The sequence below is a fragment of the Saccopteryx leptura genome, chromosome 9 (genome assembly GCF_036850995.1).
Source record: "Saccopteryx leptura isolate mSacLep1 chromosome 9, mSacLep1_pri_phased_curated, whole genome shotgun sequence".
In the NCBI taxonomy this organism is placed as follows: Eukaryota; Metazoa; Chordata; class Mammalia; order Chiroptera; family Emballonuridae; genus Saccopteryx; species Saccopteryx leptura.
Genome location: NC_089511.1, coordinates 70,132,041 through 70,151,803, shown reverse-complemented (window position 1 = coordinate 70,151,803; position 19,763 = coordinate 70,132,041). Strand labels below are relative to the sequence as shown.

The window sequence follows — 19,763 nt, the reverse complement described above, 5'->3', positions numbered from 1 at the left end:
GCAGACCCCTAAGGGAACTCTGAATCTGTGAAGGCCTTTCTGAGTTTACCAAAAGTTCAGGGCAGATGCCTGGCTGTCATATGCCTACATCAACCAGTCACTGGGTACAGGCGGTCCTGGGGAAAAGGTGTGGACTTGGACAAGGTGGCTCTCTTTGGCAGAGATTAATTGAGGTCCTCGGTTCTGAAGAGGAGATCTGGCTAGTACAGAACTGGATCCATGACAATGATGGCGCAGGCTTTGCAGCACCAGGGGAACAGCAAAGGGAACAGCCTTCCAGAAGAGGAAGTGATTGGACAGGAATAACCCTCCTGCTGTAGTATAACTGTTTTCTTCAACTACTGGTAGCATTTGATTCTAGTTACAAAGTTTGATCTCGCTATAACAATTTTTATAGATATTTGTTGATAAGACCTCTATTTTGTTAATAAAACATCTGAACAAAAATAATTATTATCCTGAGTTTAAAACAAGAGATCCCAGACAGCTTAATCCTTTTATTATACTTCTGCTTTAATAGAATAACATTTGAAAATACACAGCTGTCCAGGAGAAAGGTTAAAGCGGTATGAGGTGCATAACTGTGCTTTAATCTGGGTCTGAAGTTTGTCATTGTAACAGCAATCATACTTCTAAACAAGCCATGTCCAGTAGAGCTGCAAACACATCCAGTGGTAACATTAGAGCTATACACTTTATACTGTAACATGTCAAATACTCTCTAACTCACTGTGTGTTTCATCTGTTTTTTGTTTATTAAAAAGGGGTGTATCTATAGTTCACAATCAGAGTCAGGTTCCTTAAGACTTAGTTATGAAATGTTCTCTGTCCATTTGCTTCTCAAACTGATTTAAAAAAAAATAAAAACAGTATAATTTATTCTTTAAAACAATTTTATAAATCTGGGGAATTTAGTTAATTTCATAATGATGTTAGTTGTATATGATACAAAGGAAATGCTAATATTTTCCAGGACAATAGAATAATAGGCTTTAATAATTCATGAGAAAAAAAGGTGGTAAAATTTAAACTTCTGTTTCAGATGTTCTAAAATCTCTATAAAACATTTGTCCAAAAATTAATCATTTAATTGTGGTACAGAAATGTACTGAATGCATTGCCTGGCGTCAAGGTGAGAAACCCTCTCTTCTATATAATGAAATTATTTTCTGGTCCATCTTGACCCAAATCTTGGTTGTCTGAGGGCATAGGCTTCAAGTTGTAATAAAAAGCATCATCGTTATCTCCTAGTTGGTATTCGTGTGCCAGTCCAGTGAAATAGTCACTCCCAAAGCCACTTCCAGATCCTGAGACATCGCCAGAGCCTGATCCAGAATGGTCCTCAGAAAGAGGAAAGACATCATCCAAGTTCTGGAATCTTGTCATTCTGAAAGAAGACAGAAAAACAGAAAATAACACAGTAAAGTTGGAGACATAAGGAACACAATTGAAATACGTTTTTTTAAAGTAAGAAAATAAATGCAGCCACCCAGAATTAAATTAAAAGTTAAAAATTTCTGTTATTTAATGCCTTAAAACAAAAAATAAGTCAGAGCTTTTCATATGTCTGCCTAGACTTATTTTACATAACTCATTGTACTTACCAATTGCACATTTACCCGTTACAAACTCATATAAACAGTGCTTATTTCCTTTTTTTTTTCCTTTTTTTTTTAGCGAGAGAGACAGACAGACAAGAAGGGAGAGAGGTGAGAAGCATCAGCTCATAGTTGCAGCATCTTAGTTGTTCATTGATTGCTTTCTCATACATGCCTTGACCGGGGGGCTCCAGCCATTCTAGTGACCCCTTGCTCAAGCCAGCAACCTTGGGCTTCAAGCCAGTGACCTGTGAGCTCAAGCCAGTGACCATGGGGTCACAACATGCTCAAGCTAGTGAGCCCGCACACTAGCAGGATGAACATGCGCTCAAGCCGGGGACCTCAGGGTTTCAAATCTAGGTCCTCAGTGTCCCAGGCTGATGCTCTATCCACTGCATCACCACCTGGTCAGGCACTGCTTTTCTTATCAATAGCATAGCAATCCTATATTTGGAATTTACTTAAGGGATCATTAGTTAAAAATTTTAAGAAACACCTTTTTTTCATTTTCTCACACTAAAGAAAGGACAAACAAGTCAGCCTAGATAAATGACATTCTTTCTTAATTTAAAATTTCTATAAAACTTTTTATAATTCACCATGCTTCTACAAAGCCCACTCATAAGAAATTCTTTGCAACAAGTTAAGCATTATATTTGCCAGTATTTTAACATTCAATTTCCTCCCAAAATATATATAAGTACATTCATTTAGCTGGGGTTAGTGTGGTGGTTAGAAGTTCACTCAGATCAAAAGCTCAGAGCAATGGTGCCACCCCTCAGTGGCAGAAAAAGGCAACAAATTATCAGAGACAAACATTGAATTTCACAGCGTATGGGTCACTTTCTCCACAAAAATAATAAACCACCAGCCATACAATAAGATTAGAGTTTCTTTCCTGCATGCATTCAGTAAATATTCATTGAATATCTGATCCCTGTTCTGAGTGCCTGGGATAGAATGGGAACTGCCAGATGAGATCTCAGCGCAAGAAGTTTATAACTTAGAGGGGAAGACAGACAATAAAAGTGGATGAATCAGGAAAACATTAGGTAGTGCTAAATGCTTTGCAGAAAAATGAAATAGAGTAATGCAATAGAGGGTAATCAGGTGACTAGTTTAGACTAGGGGGTCAGGGGAAAGGGATCAGAGCCAGAAATACAGATTTGGTAGTTACTCACATAACACACACACACACACACACACACACACATACACACACCACACACACACACATACACACACACCACACACACACACACCACACACACACCACACACACACCACACACACATACACACACACACCACACACACACACCACACACACATACACACACACACCACACACACACACACACACACACACAATTAAAAGCTATGAAATAGGTTGAGGTCACCTAAAGGAAGCATGCAGATAGAGAAGAGACCCATGAGAGAGCAGCCAGGGCCACACCAACACATTAAATATTGAGTAGAGGAGAGAAAACAGCCAGGGACATAGAAGGAAACCCGAGATAAGGTAGGACCATGGAAGCTCAGAGAAGAAAGCATTTCGAAGGAAGGGTGGCCAACTTGTTTTTGAAGGCATTTAAGAAGTCAAGTAAGTTAAACATAGAGAAATAACCAGTGGATGTATCAGGAGTCATTGTGAACTTAACAAGCACACTGGGTGGAGGGTAGGAACAGAAGTCCAACCAGGGTGGGTGAAGGAGAGGAGGAGGAGGCCGCAAGCACAGGCTACCTTTTCAGGAAGAGCTACTGTAAAGAGGAGCAGAGAATAGAGCAATAGTGCCAGAGGATGCAGAATCAAAGACGGGATTTTACCTAAATGTAGGAAATACTAGAGAATGTCTGCACACTGGTGTGGAAAAAGATGCTGGGTCAGAGGGGCAGTTGCAGCATTGAAGTCCTGGAGCAGGTGTGTGGGGAGAGTGTGCCCAGCACAGGGAGGAGTGGCCTTCGAAGCCACCACAGCCAGAGGCCAATCAGGAAATGTATCTAAATATTTAACACAGGGAACTGCTTACACACATGATAGATGAGACAGGAAGCTAAATAAGGGATAGCGAAGAAACCCAGAGATTAGCAAGAAATGCTTCCCTCCCTGGGTTAAATGGTCACTGGAAGGAGGTGGTGTTACTGGAACCCAGGGACTAAGAGCTTTTGGTGGGAACTGAGGCCATGGATGAGACACAACCCTGCCACAGGCGCTACCCAAGGGAGGGAGGGAGCAGTAGAAACATCCTCACCCCTCCCGACCTCCCATGCTCTCCAGTCTCCTGCCTGTGCCTCCCATTAGGCCAAAGTCAGCCACAGCTCTGACAGCCTGAGGAATGTAGACCACAGGATCAGCCCTCACGCTGCACTCCTCACTACAGAGCAGGGAGAAGGAGAGACGAGAAATGGGTCTAAGGGCAAGTATGGAGGTCCATCCACAGTGACAGAGTAGCAGAGTGAGAAGGAAAGTTACTGGCTGTGGAGAGGAGAAATCATTGAGATTTGAGGAGAGAAGAAATGGGGTAAAATAGTTGTTTTGGAGAACTTGGGTTATATCTCTAACATTTTAAATTCAAATGAATCTCTATTGAAATCTATGATGTAAAATAATGGAGGATCCTGTAAAATCAGTTCACAGTTAATGCTGTGGACTTCAAGTAAAAGCACAGGGCAGGACTGCAGACCTTCACAGGCAGGACTGTGAGGATGGCGATGCTGGACTCTCTCGTGCAGTGAATGCAGTGGAGAAGAGGGCGATCCCCAAAGTCACGCGGACTTGCCTGGTCTGGGCATGATGATTTTCTTGGCGTTCAGGAGAGTGATTTTCTAGGTTTAACTCTGAGGATTAAAACTTTTATCATAAGCCTTTCCATAATTCATTTTTGCAGTATGTTATATAACTTTGATATTCATTGAAATAATAGATTTTAATGCAATTCAACTTTTTGTTACTTAGGAGTTCCTATTGAATCTTTTTTGCAAGTTTAAGTCAGGTTTATTTGATCAAGAAGAGGTTTGGTTTTCTTTTTCTAAGTCATGTCTGTTTTCTTCCTTTTCCTAATTTCTTCTTCTTTTTTTATTCAGAGAAAAGAGGGGAGACAGAGACAGACTCTGACTCGTGCCCTGACCACCTGGCAAGCCCCCTATGGGCCGATGCCCTGCCCATCTGGGGCATTGCTCCATTGCTCAGCAACTGAGCTTTTCTTAGCACCTGATGCAGAGGCCACAGAGCCACTCTCAGTGCCCGGGGCCAACTAGGTCCAATCAAGTCATGGCTGCAGTAGGCCAAGAGAGACAGAGAGAGAAAGAGAGAGAGAAGTGAGAGGGAAACGGGTAGAGAAGCAGATGGTCGCTTCTCCTGTGTGCCCTGACCAGGAATCAAACCCGGGACATCCAAACACCGAGCCGACGCTCTACCGCTGAGTTAACCGGCCAGGGCCAATTTCTTCTTTTTAAAAAAATCAACACTATCTAATTCCAGAATATTTTTATCATCCCTCAAGAATCCCATCCCTATTAGCAGTCATTCTTTATTCCTCCCTTCTTCCCAGCCCCGGCAACCACTAATTTATTTTCTGCCTCTATGAATTTGTCTATACTGAACATTTCATATAAATGGAATTATTTAGCCTGACCAGTGGTGGCACAGTGGATAAAGGATAAAGTGTCAACCTGGAATGTTGAGGACCAGATTCAAAACCGTGAGGTTGCCAGCTTGAGTGTGGGATTACAGACATCACCCCATGGTCACTGGCCTGAGCCCAAGATTGCTGGTTTGAGTAAAGTGAAAAAAAAAATTTTCACTCAATTTTTGTTGCTGCCACAAGGCACATATGAGAAGCAACCAATGAGCTACTAAAGTGCTGCAACTATGAGTTGACGCTTCTCATCTCTCTCCTTTTCTGTCTGTTCCTGTCTTTGTCTCTGTTTCTCTCACTTGTTAAAAAAAGATGGAATCAGCCCTGGCCGATTGGCTCAGTGGTAGAGCGTCGGCCTGGCGTGCAGAAGTCCCGGGTTCGATTCCCGGCCAGGGCACACAGGAGAAGCGCCCATCTGCTTCTCCACCCCTCCCCCTCTCCTTCCTCTCTGTCTCTCTCTTCCCCTCCCGCAGCCGAGGCTCCACTGGAGCAAAGATGGCCCCGGGCGCTGGGGATGGCTCCTTGGCCTCTGCCCCAGGCGCTAGAGTGGCTCTGGTCGCAACAGAGCGACGCCCTGGAGGGGCAGAGCATCGCCCCCTGGTGGGCAGAGCGTTGCCCCCTGGTGGGCGTGCCGGGTGATTTCGGTCAGGCGCATGCGGGAGTCTGTCTGACTGTCTCTCCCCATTTCCGGCTTCAGAAAAATACAGGGGAAAAAAAAAAAGATGGAATCATATAATATGTGGTTTTCTGTGTCTGGTTTCTTTCTCTTCGCATAATGCTTTCAGGCTTAATCCATGTTGTAGGTTGAATTAGTACTTCATTCCTTCTTGTGATTAAATAATATTACACTTCAGGGATATACCATGTGTTGTTTATACATTAGGTTGATGTACTTTTATTAGATTTTAGTATTTATTGTGCTCTATTTACACAAATAAAATAGTATTCAATCATTTTCAATACTAGTTGGTGAAAATATCTTCACCAATTATTTTCACTCAAGCCTGACCAGGCGGTGGTGCAGTGGATAGAGCGTCAGACTGGGACGTGGAGGACCCAGATTTGAGACCCTGAGGTTGCCAGCTTGAGCACAGGCTCATCTAGTTTGAGCAAGGCTCATCAGCTTGAGCCCAAGGTTGCTGGCTTGAGCAAGGGGTCACTCGGTCTGCTGTAGACCCCGGTCAAGGCACATGAGAAAGCAATCACTGAGAAACTAAGGTGCCACAACGAAGAATTGATGCTTCTCATCTCTCTCCCTTTCAGTCTTTCTGTCCCTATCTGTTCCTCTCTATGTTTCTCTATCTCTGTCACAAAAAATATATATATATTTTCACTCAATTTTTGTTGCTGCCACAATAAAAAGACTTTGCAGAAGAATACCTGGACCATGTACCCTTGCACCTCTCATCTACCAGTAAATATAGTACGGTTTTACCAGGTGCTCTGCAGTGAAAACCAAATCACCAAAACAGGAACCTAAAGAAAAACACTAAATGAGAAAAACCTCTTCCCTCCATGCCAAGATCTCAACAGAGACTGGTGAAAGTAAAGGTAGAGCAAGTCCACTTACGAAAATGTGTCAGTCCTTGGAGAGAGGATTCTGTTGGATTCACCTGGAAATAGGTCGAACATTGGTCCCTTCTCTTGAATGCAGTTGGCAGAATTACCGTCAGGATTACAGCGGACCCGCTGGTACCTGGCTCTCCGAATAGGTAAACCTGGCCAAACAAGCAACCCACATGGTTAGTAAGTATCTATTACACAGTTTCTCATCTTTCTGTCTCTAAGAAATGTCTAATGAAATAGGTTCTAAGTTTGGTAGAAGGCAAGGTGAGGACAAGCTTTATGACTATTAATAAAACAGGAGCGCCCACTGTGTACCAGCCTTTTATATATATATCCTTTGTCCTTCTCACACACCCTTACAAAGCAGCCCAGAATTGAAAGTTAGAATAAACTTTGGCGACTAGCTGCCTGGAATGAAATCCAGCTCTGCTACTGACAAGCTGTGAAACTGTCACTTCCCTGCACCCTCACTGTAAAATGAAGGTACTAACAGTGTCTCTTTTTCATAAGCTGGTCACAAAACTTAAGTGAGAAAAGCATTTAAAGACCTTAACGTAGTGCCAGGCACACAGTAAACACTTGGGATTATTATTATTATTATTATTATTGTACTATTATATCCATTTTACACAAAGGAAAACTGAGGCCACACATGTGCTAAGTAGAGGACCTGGGATTCAAACCTGTATCGGACCCCGAAGCCTGTTTCTTCTTATAGAGATGAGTCCAATTATGTTCAAAAAGGTTAAGGAATATACTGAATGTGCCCGACATATTACAGGGCCCTAGTTCTTTAGGGCCATGTAGTATTCTTAGAAATGAATAGTAGAAAAAACTTAGCCTCTTTTTTTTTGCTTCTGATCTAGTCAGAGATTTCAAAAGGACAAGGCTACTCTATTCTCGAAGGAACAGACAGGTTGGAATATCCTAGTCTAGCATAGCTTCTTTTGAGTTTAGTTCTATACAAAAGTCTCCAAATCTGGTGTTAGGAGAATATATAGGAGAGCTCTAATTAATTTATGAAATAAATTCTTTATCTCTCAATTTAGCAAGGATGGAGACCTGGTGGTGAGAAATATTTCACCCATCAAAAGGTTCATCCCCTTCCCACCTCAAATACTATATTCACATGAGTACAACTAATAATCACCTAGCAAGAAGGTGCACATTTAAAATTATTTTTAAAATTATAATTGACGTATAAAATTCTTGAAAAGCAGAAAAGGTGGTTTTAAAACCCAGCACATTGTTGTCTTGTACAGATGGAAATGAAAATAATAACAACTATTTAAGAGGGGTGGGGAGACACAGTGCTATGGACAATCACTGCAGCATTGTTTTTGCGATAGCAAAAGATCAGAAAATTACATGTTAAATAAATTAAGGTACAGCCTACAATACTATACAGATATTAAAAGAATAAAGCAGCTCTCTGGGTTCTGATATAATCTCCAAGGTATATTATTAAGTAAAAAAAGAAGTAAAGAACACTATGCATTGTGTGTTACCACTTATGTGTGTTTGTATTTTTAAGAAGAATATATTTGTTTCATATATGTTTATATGCTTGGAACACTGAAAAGATACACAACAAACCAACTGCCTTTGTGAGGGGATTGGTGGCTGGAGGATTGTAGAAGGAAGGAGGCTGACGTTTCACTGCATCTCCTTTTGAACTTTTTTAGTTTTGAGCCATATGTATGCATTGTCTATCCAAAATTATTTTTTATTTTTTAAAAGCTTCTTTTAGATGAAATTGACATACAATAAGTTGTATATATTTAAAGTATATAATTTAATGTTTTGACACATGTATGCTTCCGTGGAACCATCGCTACAATCAAGAGTATGAACATATCCAACATGCCCCAAAGTTTCTCTGGGCCCTCTGTAAGCCCACCCTCCCCCCTCCTGATCCCCCCTCACCACCCTCACCACCCTCACGACCATTAATCTGCTTTCTGTCATTAGAGATTAGTTTGAATTTTCTAGGACTTTATATAAGTGAATTCACACAGCAACTTGTCAAAGGGTTCCTGACTTTGTTTTAACTCAGGGGCTAGTCAAGAAGGGTGTCTACCTTTCATAGTGCTCTCTCCTAGAAATGGAGATATTCTCTATTGAAATATTCCTTACATCTAGACTGCTTCTGTGGCAATTTTTAAAAAGAACATTTATGTTAGAAATATGTGTTCATTATAGAATACTTTGAAGAATGTAGCAAACAAAAGAAAGAAAACTTTTCTGCTAATTTCACTATCCAGCTCCTCAGAGATCACGGATTTTGGAGTTTTGCTTCTCTTCCCCTCGGCTTTCTGTGTTTCTAGGAGAGTCTGCACAAGTTGTGGCCCGTTCTCTTCTGACAGCAACTATGAGAGGTTGAAAAGCAAAGCCCTTTCTGAGGTAAAGTTCATATTACATCTCAATGGGATGGCCAAGAACTTTGTTTTTAAGTCTACAGAACCATTGAACTTTTTCCAAGTGTCCTCTTTCCTCATTATGTCCCTTTTCCTCATGCCTCTTTGTATCTCTATCCTCAACTTTTTTCTAGCCAGCATATCTGATGCATTTTATAAATACAACATTGCCAAGTTATTATATCATTAAGATATATCTAATACATATTTATATGCATCTATGAAGAAATATATAGATAAAATATAAAAGATACATGAAACTGTGCACCTCAGTATTATTTAACATAGGGAAATAACTAAGTAATTAAAACAATAGAAAAATGCCTGACCAGGCAGTGGCGCAGTGGATAGAGCATCGGACTGGAATATAGAACAGTGGTCCCCAACCTTTTTTGGGCCATGGACCGGTTTAATGTCAGAAAATATTTTCACGGACCGGCCTTTAGGGTGGGATGGATAAATGTATCACGTGACTGAGACAAGTGTCAAGAGTGAGTCTTAGACAGATGTAACAGGGAATCTGGTCATTTTTAAAAAATAAAACATTGTTCAGTCTTAAATATAAATAAAATGGAAATAATGTAAGTTATTTATTCTTTCTCTGTGGACCGGTACCAAATGGCCCATGGACCGGTACTGGTCCGTGGCCCAGTGGTTGGGAACCACTGATATAGAGGACCCAGGTTTAAGACCCTGAGGTTGCCAGCTTGAGTGCATGCTCATCTGGTTTGAGCAAAGGCTCACCAGCTTGGACCCAAGGTCACTGGCTCAAGCAAGGGGTTACTCGGTCTGCTGAAGGCCCACGGTCAAGGCACATATGAGAAAGCAATCAATGAACAACTAAGGCAGGGGTCCCCAAACTACGGCCCACGGGCCACATGTGGCCCCCTGAGGCCATTTATCCGGCCCCCACCACACTTCCAGAAGGGGCACCTCTTTCATTGGTGGATGCATCCTGTGCTCCTGAAGTACTATATGGGGCAGCACCGTAAAGTGCGGCATTGCTTACGTACAGTACTACTTCCCGTGACGCGGGACGCATGCATCACGGCTCCAGAAGTGCATCATATCACTTGGTACGGCTAGCAGTGACAAATATGGAACTGGACATTGACCATCTCATTAGCCAAAAGCAGGCCCATAGTTCTCATTGAAATACTGGTCAGTTTGTTGATTTAAATTTACTTGTTCTTTATTTTAAATATTGTATTTGTTCCCGTTTTGTTTTTTTACTTTAAAATAAGATATGTGCAGTGTGCATAGGGATTTGTTCATAATTTCCTTTATAGTCCGGCCCTCCAATGGTCTGAAGGATAGTGAACTGGCTCCTTGTGTAAAAAGTTTGGGGGCCCCTGAACTAAGGTATTGCAATGCACAACAAAAAACTAATGATTGATGCTTCTCATCTCTCCATTCCTGTCTGTCTGTCCCTGTCTATCCCTCTCTCTGACTCTCTGTCTCTGTAAAAAAAAAAAAACAAAAAAAAAAACCCTCAAATAATATAGGAGTCATTCATATAGGAAAATGTTAACCAAATGATAAAAAAGTAATCAGTTATGGCAAAGATTATGTAACAGCATAGGAAAACTTATATTTTAAAACAAGTGAAAAAAGCAGAATACCACTCTGTATGCATAATAGTTGTTTATATGTATAATAGTTCATGCAACTACATAAACAGAAATGGGGAGATGGGAGACAATACACAAAAATAACTAGTGATAGACTGGTGATTTTTCTCTCATTTAATTTTCTTAATTGCTATAATAAACAATATTGCTTTAAAATGTAAACAAAAGAGTTTAATGTAGACAAAGTGAATATTCTCTTTTTTCTCCATCCTTCCTTTCCTCCCTCTCTCGCTTCCTTCTTTCCTTTTTTTCTTCTCTCCCTCAGAATTTCTATTCTAACACAATCGTTCCCATGGTTCCTGAATACAATGTCTGGTCTGGGACAGGTAGTCATTTAAAATGGGTTAGCTATATCACTGCCTCGAGGAGGGGGGTAAAGTAACAGGATGACATTACCATGTCTGCCTCTTACCAGCTGTGTAACCTTGACCAACTTACTTAACCTCCCCATACTACACCATAAAATTGGAACAGCAGTGATTCTGATAATGAGATGGAAATACTAGGTTTTTAGGATAGCACCATGGTCAGAGCTTTTCAAGTGCTAGTTTCTCTCATTAGGAGAACAACTAATACTTATCTCTAAGTATAGAGATAGAGAGTAGCTTATAGAGAGACCAAGATTTCAATTGCTGTTCTGACCTTTAATACCTCTCTGATTCTCAATTTCTCATCTTTCAAGTGTGAATAATAGTATCCCAAAGAGTTCCTGTTTAAGCAAGATAGACATATGTGAGACATCTAACACAAGCTTTTGCATATGGTAGGTATTTAATACATTTTAGCTGTTTCTTTCCTCTGATTCTTTTCTGAAGCAGCCTAAATTTGGAATGTAATTACTACTTAGAAGCCTAATCTTGTAGGTTGGGTGATTAAAAAAAAAAAAAAAAAATTCAACATCTCATCCAGCAGAGGGTACTGTCTTCACACCCTATGGACCAATGCTGTACAATAGAAACGGAAGATGAAACCACATATGGAATTTTCAATGTTACAGAAGCCGTATTTTAATAAGTGAAAAGAAATGTGAAATTTATTTTAATACATTTTTTTTTTTTGCGTTTTTTTTTTTTTTTTTCTGAAGCTGGAAACAGGGAGAGACAGTCAGACAGACTCCCGCATGCGCCCGACCGGGATCCACCCGGCACGCCCACCAGGGGGCGACGCTCTGCCCATCCTGGGCGTCGCCATGTTGCGACCAGAGCCACTCTAGCGCCTGGGGCAGAGGCCACAGAGCCATCCCCAGCGCCCGGGCCATCTTTGCTCCAATGGAGCCTTGGCTGCGGGAGGGGAAGAGAGAGACAGAGAGGAAAGCGCGGCGGAGGGGTGGAGAAGCAAATGGGCGCTTCTCCTATGTGCCCTGGCCGGGAATCGAACCCGGGTCCTCCGCATGCTAGGCCGACGCTCTACCGCTGAGCCAACCGGCCAGGGCCTATTTTAATACATTTTATTTAAACCAATATATTCAAATATTGTTATTTAACTTAAGCAATATGAGAGTTATTAATGAACTTTTTTACGTTCTTTTCAGAGTAAGACCTCAAATCTGGTGCATATTTCGCACTTAAAGCACCTCTCAATTTGGACTCTACATTTCATGCATTTCAAGAGCTCAGTAGCCACAAGTGGCTTGTGGCTATCATTTTGAAAAAAAAATTTTTTTTTTTACATTTTTCTGAAGCTGGAAACAGGGAAGCAGTCAGACATACTCCCGCATGCGCCCGACCAGGATCCACCCGGCATGCCCACCAGGGGGCGATGCTCTGCCCCTCTGAGGCATTGCTCTGTTGCATCCAGAGCCATTCTAGTGCCTGAGGCAGAGGCCACAGAGCCATCCTCAGCGCCCGGGCCATCTTTGCTCCAATGGAGCCTTGGCTGCAGGAGGGGAAGAGAGAGAGAGAGAGGAAGGAGAGGGGGAGGGGCGGAGAAGCAGATGGGCGCTTCTCCTGTGTGCCCTGGCCGGGAATCAAACCCAGGACTCCTGCACGCCAGGCTGACGCTCTACCACTGAGCCAACTGGCCAGAGCCGTGGCTACCATTTTGGACAGAGCAGGTCTATGCAGTCTCCTCTACTTGCAGCTGATGCACTATCAAGCCAAAGAAATATTTGCATAGATAGGAAGTTAAACAGAAAAGTAAAACAAATACTTTATGAGGAAGAATCCAGGTGATTGATCATATCTTTTCACTGGTATAACAAACACAAGTTTAGTAAATTAATTTTTTTGAAATTTAAAATACAAAATTTTCTCCAGAGTTCAGAATCTCAGCTTTTAAAATTTATAATGGTAGTTTCTTTTTTGGGGTGATGAAATGTTCTAAAATTGACTATGGTGATGGCTGAATGTATCTGTGAATATACTAAAACCCACTGAATTATATACTTTAAATGTGTGAATTGTATGGCATCTCAACTCTCTCTCAATAAAGCGGTTTAAAAATTTATAAATAAATCGAAGATACCCTGACCTGTGGTATCACAGTGGATAAAATGTTGACCTGGAATGCTGAGATTGCTGATTTAAAACCCCAAGCTTGCTCAATCAAGGCACTTATAAGAAAACAACTACTACAAGTTGATGCTGCCTGCTCCTCCCTCTACTTCTCTTTCTGTCTCTCTCTTCTAAAACCAATAAATAAAATCTTTTTTAAAAAAAAGATAGAAATTACTCCCCCAACTCCAAATTTTATCTGATTTGGGACTGGTGCTTTTAAGTCTACTTTAAAATAAAGAACACGGTTACAGACGCATAGTTCCTGACACACCTATTCAGGGGTATTGGCAGGATGTGAAAATTCAACAGTTTCAGCCCCTGATGTCATGGGAGTGTCTTGACTCTATCTTGCTTGAGAGAAATATTTTATGATTACCATCTTTAAACAAATAAAAGGGAGCATGCTCATAGACAGAAAGATTATCTTTCTAAAAAGCCCTACTTACCCAGATCTGCTGGCTGATTTTGTCATGGATTCCAGGGAGAAGAATTGTTTTTATTTAGACTCCCTTTCCTCTTCACTGCCCACCACCTCTCTTCTCTCTCTCTCTCTCTCTCTGTCACTAGTTGTGCTTTACCAAAATACTTTCTGTAAATAAACATTACCAGAGTAAATAACTTACCCCAGGAAGCTCTCTGTATCTTTTTATATTGTAGTACCAATTTTCCCCCAACATCATCACAATTTACTAATTTCCTAGGTTTTTCTTTTTTTTTTTTTCAGTTTATTAATTTTTAGAGAGAGAGGAGAAGGGAGAGAGAGAAATATCAATTTGTTGTTCCACTTATTTATGCATTTATTGGTCCTTTTTTTAAAGTATTATTTTATTCATTTTAGAGCGGAGGTGAAATAAGGGGGGAGAGCAGGAAGCATCAACTCCCATACGTGCCTTGACCAGGCAAGCCTGAGGGTTTGAACCAGAGACCTCAGCGTTCCAGGTCAATGCTCTACCCACTGCACCACCATAGGTCAGGCCTTGCTTGATTCTTGTCTGTGCCCTGACCAGGGATTAAACCTACAAACTTGCCAGGTTAGGACGACATTCTAACCAACTCAGCTCCCCAGCCAGGGCTCTAATTTCCTGTTCTTAATGGGGACTTGCTGCAGGTATGTTAGAGAAACTTTAGCAGAAACTGCCCCGGGGAGAGGGGAAACGCCTGCTTCACTGTCTGGCAGCATTCACAGACATCACTATCTAAGTCGAAGCTGCTTCCTACCGGCCAGTCAGTTCTACAATATAGAGAGGGGTTCCCCACCCTTGAGTGATTAGACAAGCTATAAAAAGAATCAAGTTTACTTTCAGTTTCTTCCTCTCTGTCCCTCAACTCAGTGGTAAACTTTATAGCAAGGCCTATAGTCAATTTAAGGATTTTTGGTTTTTTGTTTTTTTAATTTAATTTATTGGATGTTGGTTAACAAAACTATGCAGGTTACAGGTGAACAATTCTACAACGTATCTTTTGTATACCATATTGTACAAACCCCACCCCAAGTCAAGGTTTTTTGTTTTAAATAAAGAAAAATTTCTAATCTACCAACAAGACAGCCAAGTTGCAGTAGAAAGTTAACTGACATTGAAATCAGATAAGCAATTCTGACATTAATTAGTTGTAATGGGCATTGTGCAAGTCTCATAAGTTATTTGCAAGGGGTTGATATAAGCAGCAAATGAGATGAGTGTGAGATCCAGTTTTCCCCTCTGGAGGAGCTGGTGCTGATCCCTCCTCACAAGGACTGTGACAATCATTCACCAGAGAATGGGTGTAAAATCCCATTACAATCAAACTGCAGCACATCTGGGTAGTATCAATATCACTTCTACGATCTAGGAGACAGTGTGGAGTGAACACATGGTCTGGTCCTCTCGGTCAGACCTTCTCATGGATTTTTCAGTTTCTCTCTTTATGGGTATTTTTGAAAAAGAGAGGCAATAAGAGAGTTTAGGATTCACAGGCCTCATCAATAATCTCCTAGAGCTCTACATTCGATTGATTAGCCCTTGGTGCTCTCCAGTGTCTCCCATACATTGCCAAGCTTCCATGGCTTTGACTCTGTAGACAGTTTTACACATGTCTTTACTTGGGTTTGACTTATAGTAACTGATATGGGCTGAATGGTGGCACTCAAATCATATGTTGAAGTCCTAACTCCCAGTACCTCAGAATGGAACTGTGTTTGGAGATAGGGCCATAAAAGAGGGAATTAAAGTATAACAGGGTCATGTGGATGAGCCCTAATCCAATATGGCTGGTGTCCTTATAAGAAGAGGAAATTGGGACTCAAATATATACAGAGGAAGGACCATGTGAAGATACAGAGGGAAGACAGCAAGCTATAAGCCAAGGAGAGAGGCTTCAGAATGAAGTTAACCCTGCTGACACCTTGATCTTGGACTTCTACCTTCCAGAACTGTGGGGAAGTAAATCGCAAGCCATCAGTCCGTGGTACTTTGTTTCAACAGCCCTAGCAAATGAATACAGTAACCTAAGATGTTTTGAATATATATGTTCAGTAAAAGTGAGCTAAGAGCCTGGTTAATTTGATCAGTTCAGTCAAACCAATGGGTTAAGAAGAAAAATTTTAAAGGTGGGAAAGAAATGCTTCCGAATCATATCTGGCCTCATTTGGTTGCACAGTGAAATAGGGGTGTGGCTCTGCACTGCAGCCTTGAGCTGCTATTACTCACATGCGCCCTAGGAGGGCATCTGTGTGGGCACAGCCGTAATTCCGACAGTAAGTGCACTTCTCCTTTGGGAACTCCCTAGCTTTTCAGTTCATTCATTTTCTCTTTTTGGGTTTCTTTTTCTCCAAAGAGCAAAACTTACCAGGTGATGACATAAATGTTAGTACATTATACAATTTCATAATGGTTTCTTCCTTTCTTCACTTCTTTTTGATGAATACCTACTACATAGGAACATTTTTGTTTTAATTCTAGTTTTACCTGTTGAATCTTAGTGGGGAATGAGACATTTCTGGGAAATTTTGGAGATGTGAAGACACATAGCTCTGGCCCAGGGGGGCCTAGCAGCACTGGTCACTCCAGTCTGCACGACAGACAGGGACCTTTCTGCTCTGGATCTTGTGAGAACACATGGAATTATTTCATCAAGCTGAAGAGAGTCCCTAAAAAAGCCAAGTAAAGCTTGTTCCCTTTTAGTGGAAAAGTTTCAGCAATGTTACCTGCTGTTTGTTCTTCAAAAATTTCATAACAAGCAAAAATGATTTTATCAATTGTCAATATATAATTAATGTATCTGAGATCATCTGTAGGATTTCATTTCCATCAGAAGTAAAAACAAGACAACTGAAAGTCACTTCTAAGAAACAAGTCCGGGACACATGTGTCACCATGACTCAATATTTCCTTTACGATTTAGGGAAACTTAATGTTTTTCTACCATAAATTCTCCCATCCTTTTATCAGGCCATGACCTTCTGCCTTATTTAGATAAAATCCCTTATTTACCAGAGGAGAAGACATTGTATATGTTGTACAAACAGATCATTTTTGTTTTCTAGTCATTCAAGGTTTTAGGTTGATTCAGTCTGACCAAACAACCCTAAATGACAGAGAAACCTTACAAGAAATTTCCAAATGTGATGCTTCTCTGAGCAACAGCACAAACACTAAAATTCTTTGGTCTCTCATTAAAACCTGACAGGGTTTTAATTAACTATACCTAGCTATAATTGAATTTTCACTAAGAACCAAGTTGAAAAAGAAGACAAAAAAATACACTCAGTCAAAATTACTCTGATTGAAAAGTAGCACTTCCCAGTGTTACAGTAAGTATGACAGCACTTGTAATACTTGAAAACTTGGGAGAGACACAGACACTCAGGGGTAGGTAGACACCCCAAACCTCAAAAGTGCCATCTCCTCCATGCAACAGGTCATTATTCCTTTTAAAAATGTATAAGCCATACATTTTCATCCAAAAATAAAATAGTGCAATCATTGTAAGAGTTTACAAGGCTGAGCGGGCCTAAGAGTTTAATTTCTCTTGGTATCAAACTTAGTCAAACTCACACTGAACACTAAGGAGTTCAGTCACCACAAATCCTTTTCCTTTGCCTGCTTTGCCACAATAGAATATACATCCTGTATCTTAAAGTGAATATAACCGTTTGTGCGGACCCTGGGGCTGACAAAGAAGATCTCGGGAGAACAAGAGTCCTGGGGCGTACCTTGAACAGAAGCCTCCAAAACCAGGATGAGGACGAGAGCCAGGACCAGCCTACTGCACTGGAGAAGCACCCGCATCGTGACCAGCTCACTTCTGCTCCACTCGGCACGCCAACACCACGATTAGGAAATGTAGAGGGTACTCTCTGTCCCTTTTAGAAAGGGTTCTAAAACCTCAGACCCTGCCCAGAACACACGTCACAGTTTCCTGAACAAATAGAAAGAGATCCACATCAAAAAACCAGAAAGACTGAAAAAAAAAAAAGGCAGCAAAATAACTATTCATACCCATTATGAAACTGCATTACTCTGGGCTTTCAAAAGCTTTGTTGTTTGCAACTTGCCTGGTAGAAAAATTTTCCCACTAAAACAGTAGAATCAGCATTCAGTACAGTTTTTTTTTTTTAAATCTTTCTTTCTTCAGGTAACAATCTAAACACGAAATTGCTAACATTAAGAATCCACTGCACTGTTGCTGAGATAAGGGAGCTGGGTGCTGTTTTTCCATCGCTGAGCACCTTAGCACATAAAACAGTCTTCGTGTTTTCTTCAAGAATAGCATCACTCACTGAGCCAAGCTCAAGAAGTGAAACTTCAAAGCTAAGTTCTATCTAATCTACAAGACAGTGCTGTCGGATTTCGATAACCAGTTTCTCCTTCTTGGACTCAGTTCCTCCTATTGGATCACAGGCTCTCCCTGTAGCTCAAGAACAGAGTATTTAGATACAAAGAACTGGGTAAAACAAACATGATTTTGCATTCCTCTGCTCCTTCACAGAATGTTTCTTATGATTTGATGCCATTTATACTCTCATCTTTTCTCCTGATAAATTTTTTCAACTTGAGTTTTGGGTCCTCTGGCCTTGAATAAGCCGAAAATCAGATACAAGGGGAGGTTGTCTTCTCAGTAGCTACTGAACCTCAGGAAACACACAACCCACTGCCCCCTGCATGAAACAACAGCATTTTCCTGGAGACAGCGTGCAGGCTTCGGCAGGACTAAGGAACAACAGGTACAGGCTCCTCATTAAAGTCACACAATAAACACAACAGTTTAGTGCATGTTCTTGCCCTGGGGGCACGTGCTTTTTCCTTACTTCCATTCAAGATTCAGCCATGCTCCTTTCCACAGCTTCTGTCCTGTGCTCCCACTTGCCATTTCATCTTCACACGGGCCTGTCCTTTGACAAGAGGGAGGAGTTTCCCTTCCGTTGGCTTTGGCTTCCTGCTGATTCCTTTACCATTTCCTGCTAAGGACAGGCTCAGTCCACAAGGTTACAGAGAAAGCACATCTGACCCCCTCAGCACCGCTGGAAGTGTGTCCCAGTGCTCCTCCGACTGCAGTCACCAACCCCAAACTCCCGAATCCAGTGAATTTCCCACTATGGAATATTGGTTTCAGCTTGAAATAACAGCCCTCATCTTTGGTCTCATTTAATCCTACCCTCCAGTTTCAAACCCTGGCACCAAAACTGTAATCCCTGTCAATAGTTCCTATTAATCCCCTGCAAAATGTCAGAGCTGATTAGAGCTTGTGCTTTAAAATGGCAATTGTAGAGTTCTTTCCCACGAGAGGATTTCATTTTTCCCCTTCTTTGGGTCCTGGTGATTTTCTTTTCTTTGTCTTTTGCTTTTTGTTTTTTTGTTATTTTTCATTTGTTTTGTTTTTTCATGCGATTTTTTTCTTTTTTCTTTTACTTATTTATTTTTTGAGAGGGAGAAGGACAAAGACAGAGAGAGAGAGAGGAAAGGAGAGAGGTGAGAAGCATCGACTCATAGTTGTGGGACCTAGTTGTTCATTGATTGCTTCTCATATGTGTCTTGACCCAGGGGCTCCAGCAGAGCCAGTGACCCTTTGCTCAAGCCAGCGACCTTGGGCTCAAGCCAGAAATCTTACACTTCAAGTCAGGGAGCTTTGCGCTCAAGCTGGTGAGCTGAGCCCATGTTCAACCTTGGGATTTCGAACGTGAGACCTCAGTGTCCCAGGTCAACACTCTATCCACTGTACCACTATCAGTCAGACCAGTCATGTGATTTTTTTTTCTTAATGGCAGCATTTGCTCTTCTACCAGTACACTGACAACCAACAGTTCTTTTTTTAAAATAACCTTCCTCCAGTTTCATTTCCCTGGTTCTCTTTAAGCTGTAGAGGAGCAGGGCAGACACCTGAGACCACCAGAAACCCTGGGTCACAGCTTGTCCCCCTCACACACCAGCTTAGAGATACTC

General features: G+C 41.3%; 1 protein-coding gene across 1 annotated transcript; it reads right to left on the bottom strand.

The window, feature by feature from the left end:
- Positions 1–492: 492 nt before the first annotated feature.
- Positions 493–17,736, bottom strand: SRGN (serglycin). Its single transcript, XM_066348884.1, has 3 exons — positions 17,537–17,736; positions 6,806–6,953; positions 493–1,387 (listed from the first exon to the last, which is right to left on the bottom strand). The coding sequence occupies exons 1-3, from the start codon at positions 17,610–17,612 to the stop codon at positions 1,150–1,152; spliced, it is 462 nt and encodes a 153-aa protein (XP_066204981.1). The 5' UTR covers positions 17,613–17,736; the 3' UTR covers positions 493–1,149.
- Positions 17,737–19,763: the final 2,027 nt, after the last annotated feature.

Coding starts and splice junctions, on each gene's coding strand:
- SRGN (XM_066348884.1), bottom strand. CDS start 17,612: ATGCGGGTGCTTCTCCAGTGCAGTAGGCTGGTCCTGGCTCTCGTCCTC. Junction 6,954..17,536: donor TTTGGAGGCTTCTGTTCAAG/GTACGCCCCAGG, acceptor TTGTTTGGCCAG/GTTTACCTATTCGGAGAGCC. Junction 1,388..6,805: donor CCAAGGACTGACACATTTTC/GTAAGTGGACTT, acceptor GTCTTCTTTCAG/AATGACAAGATTCCAGAACT.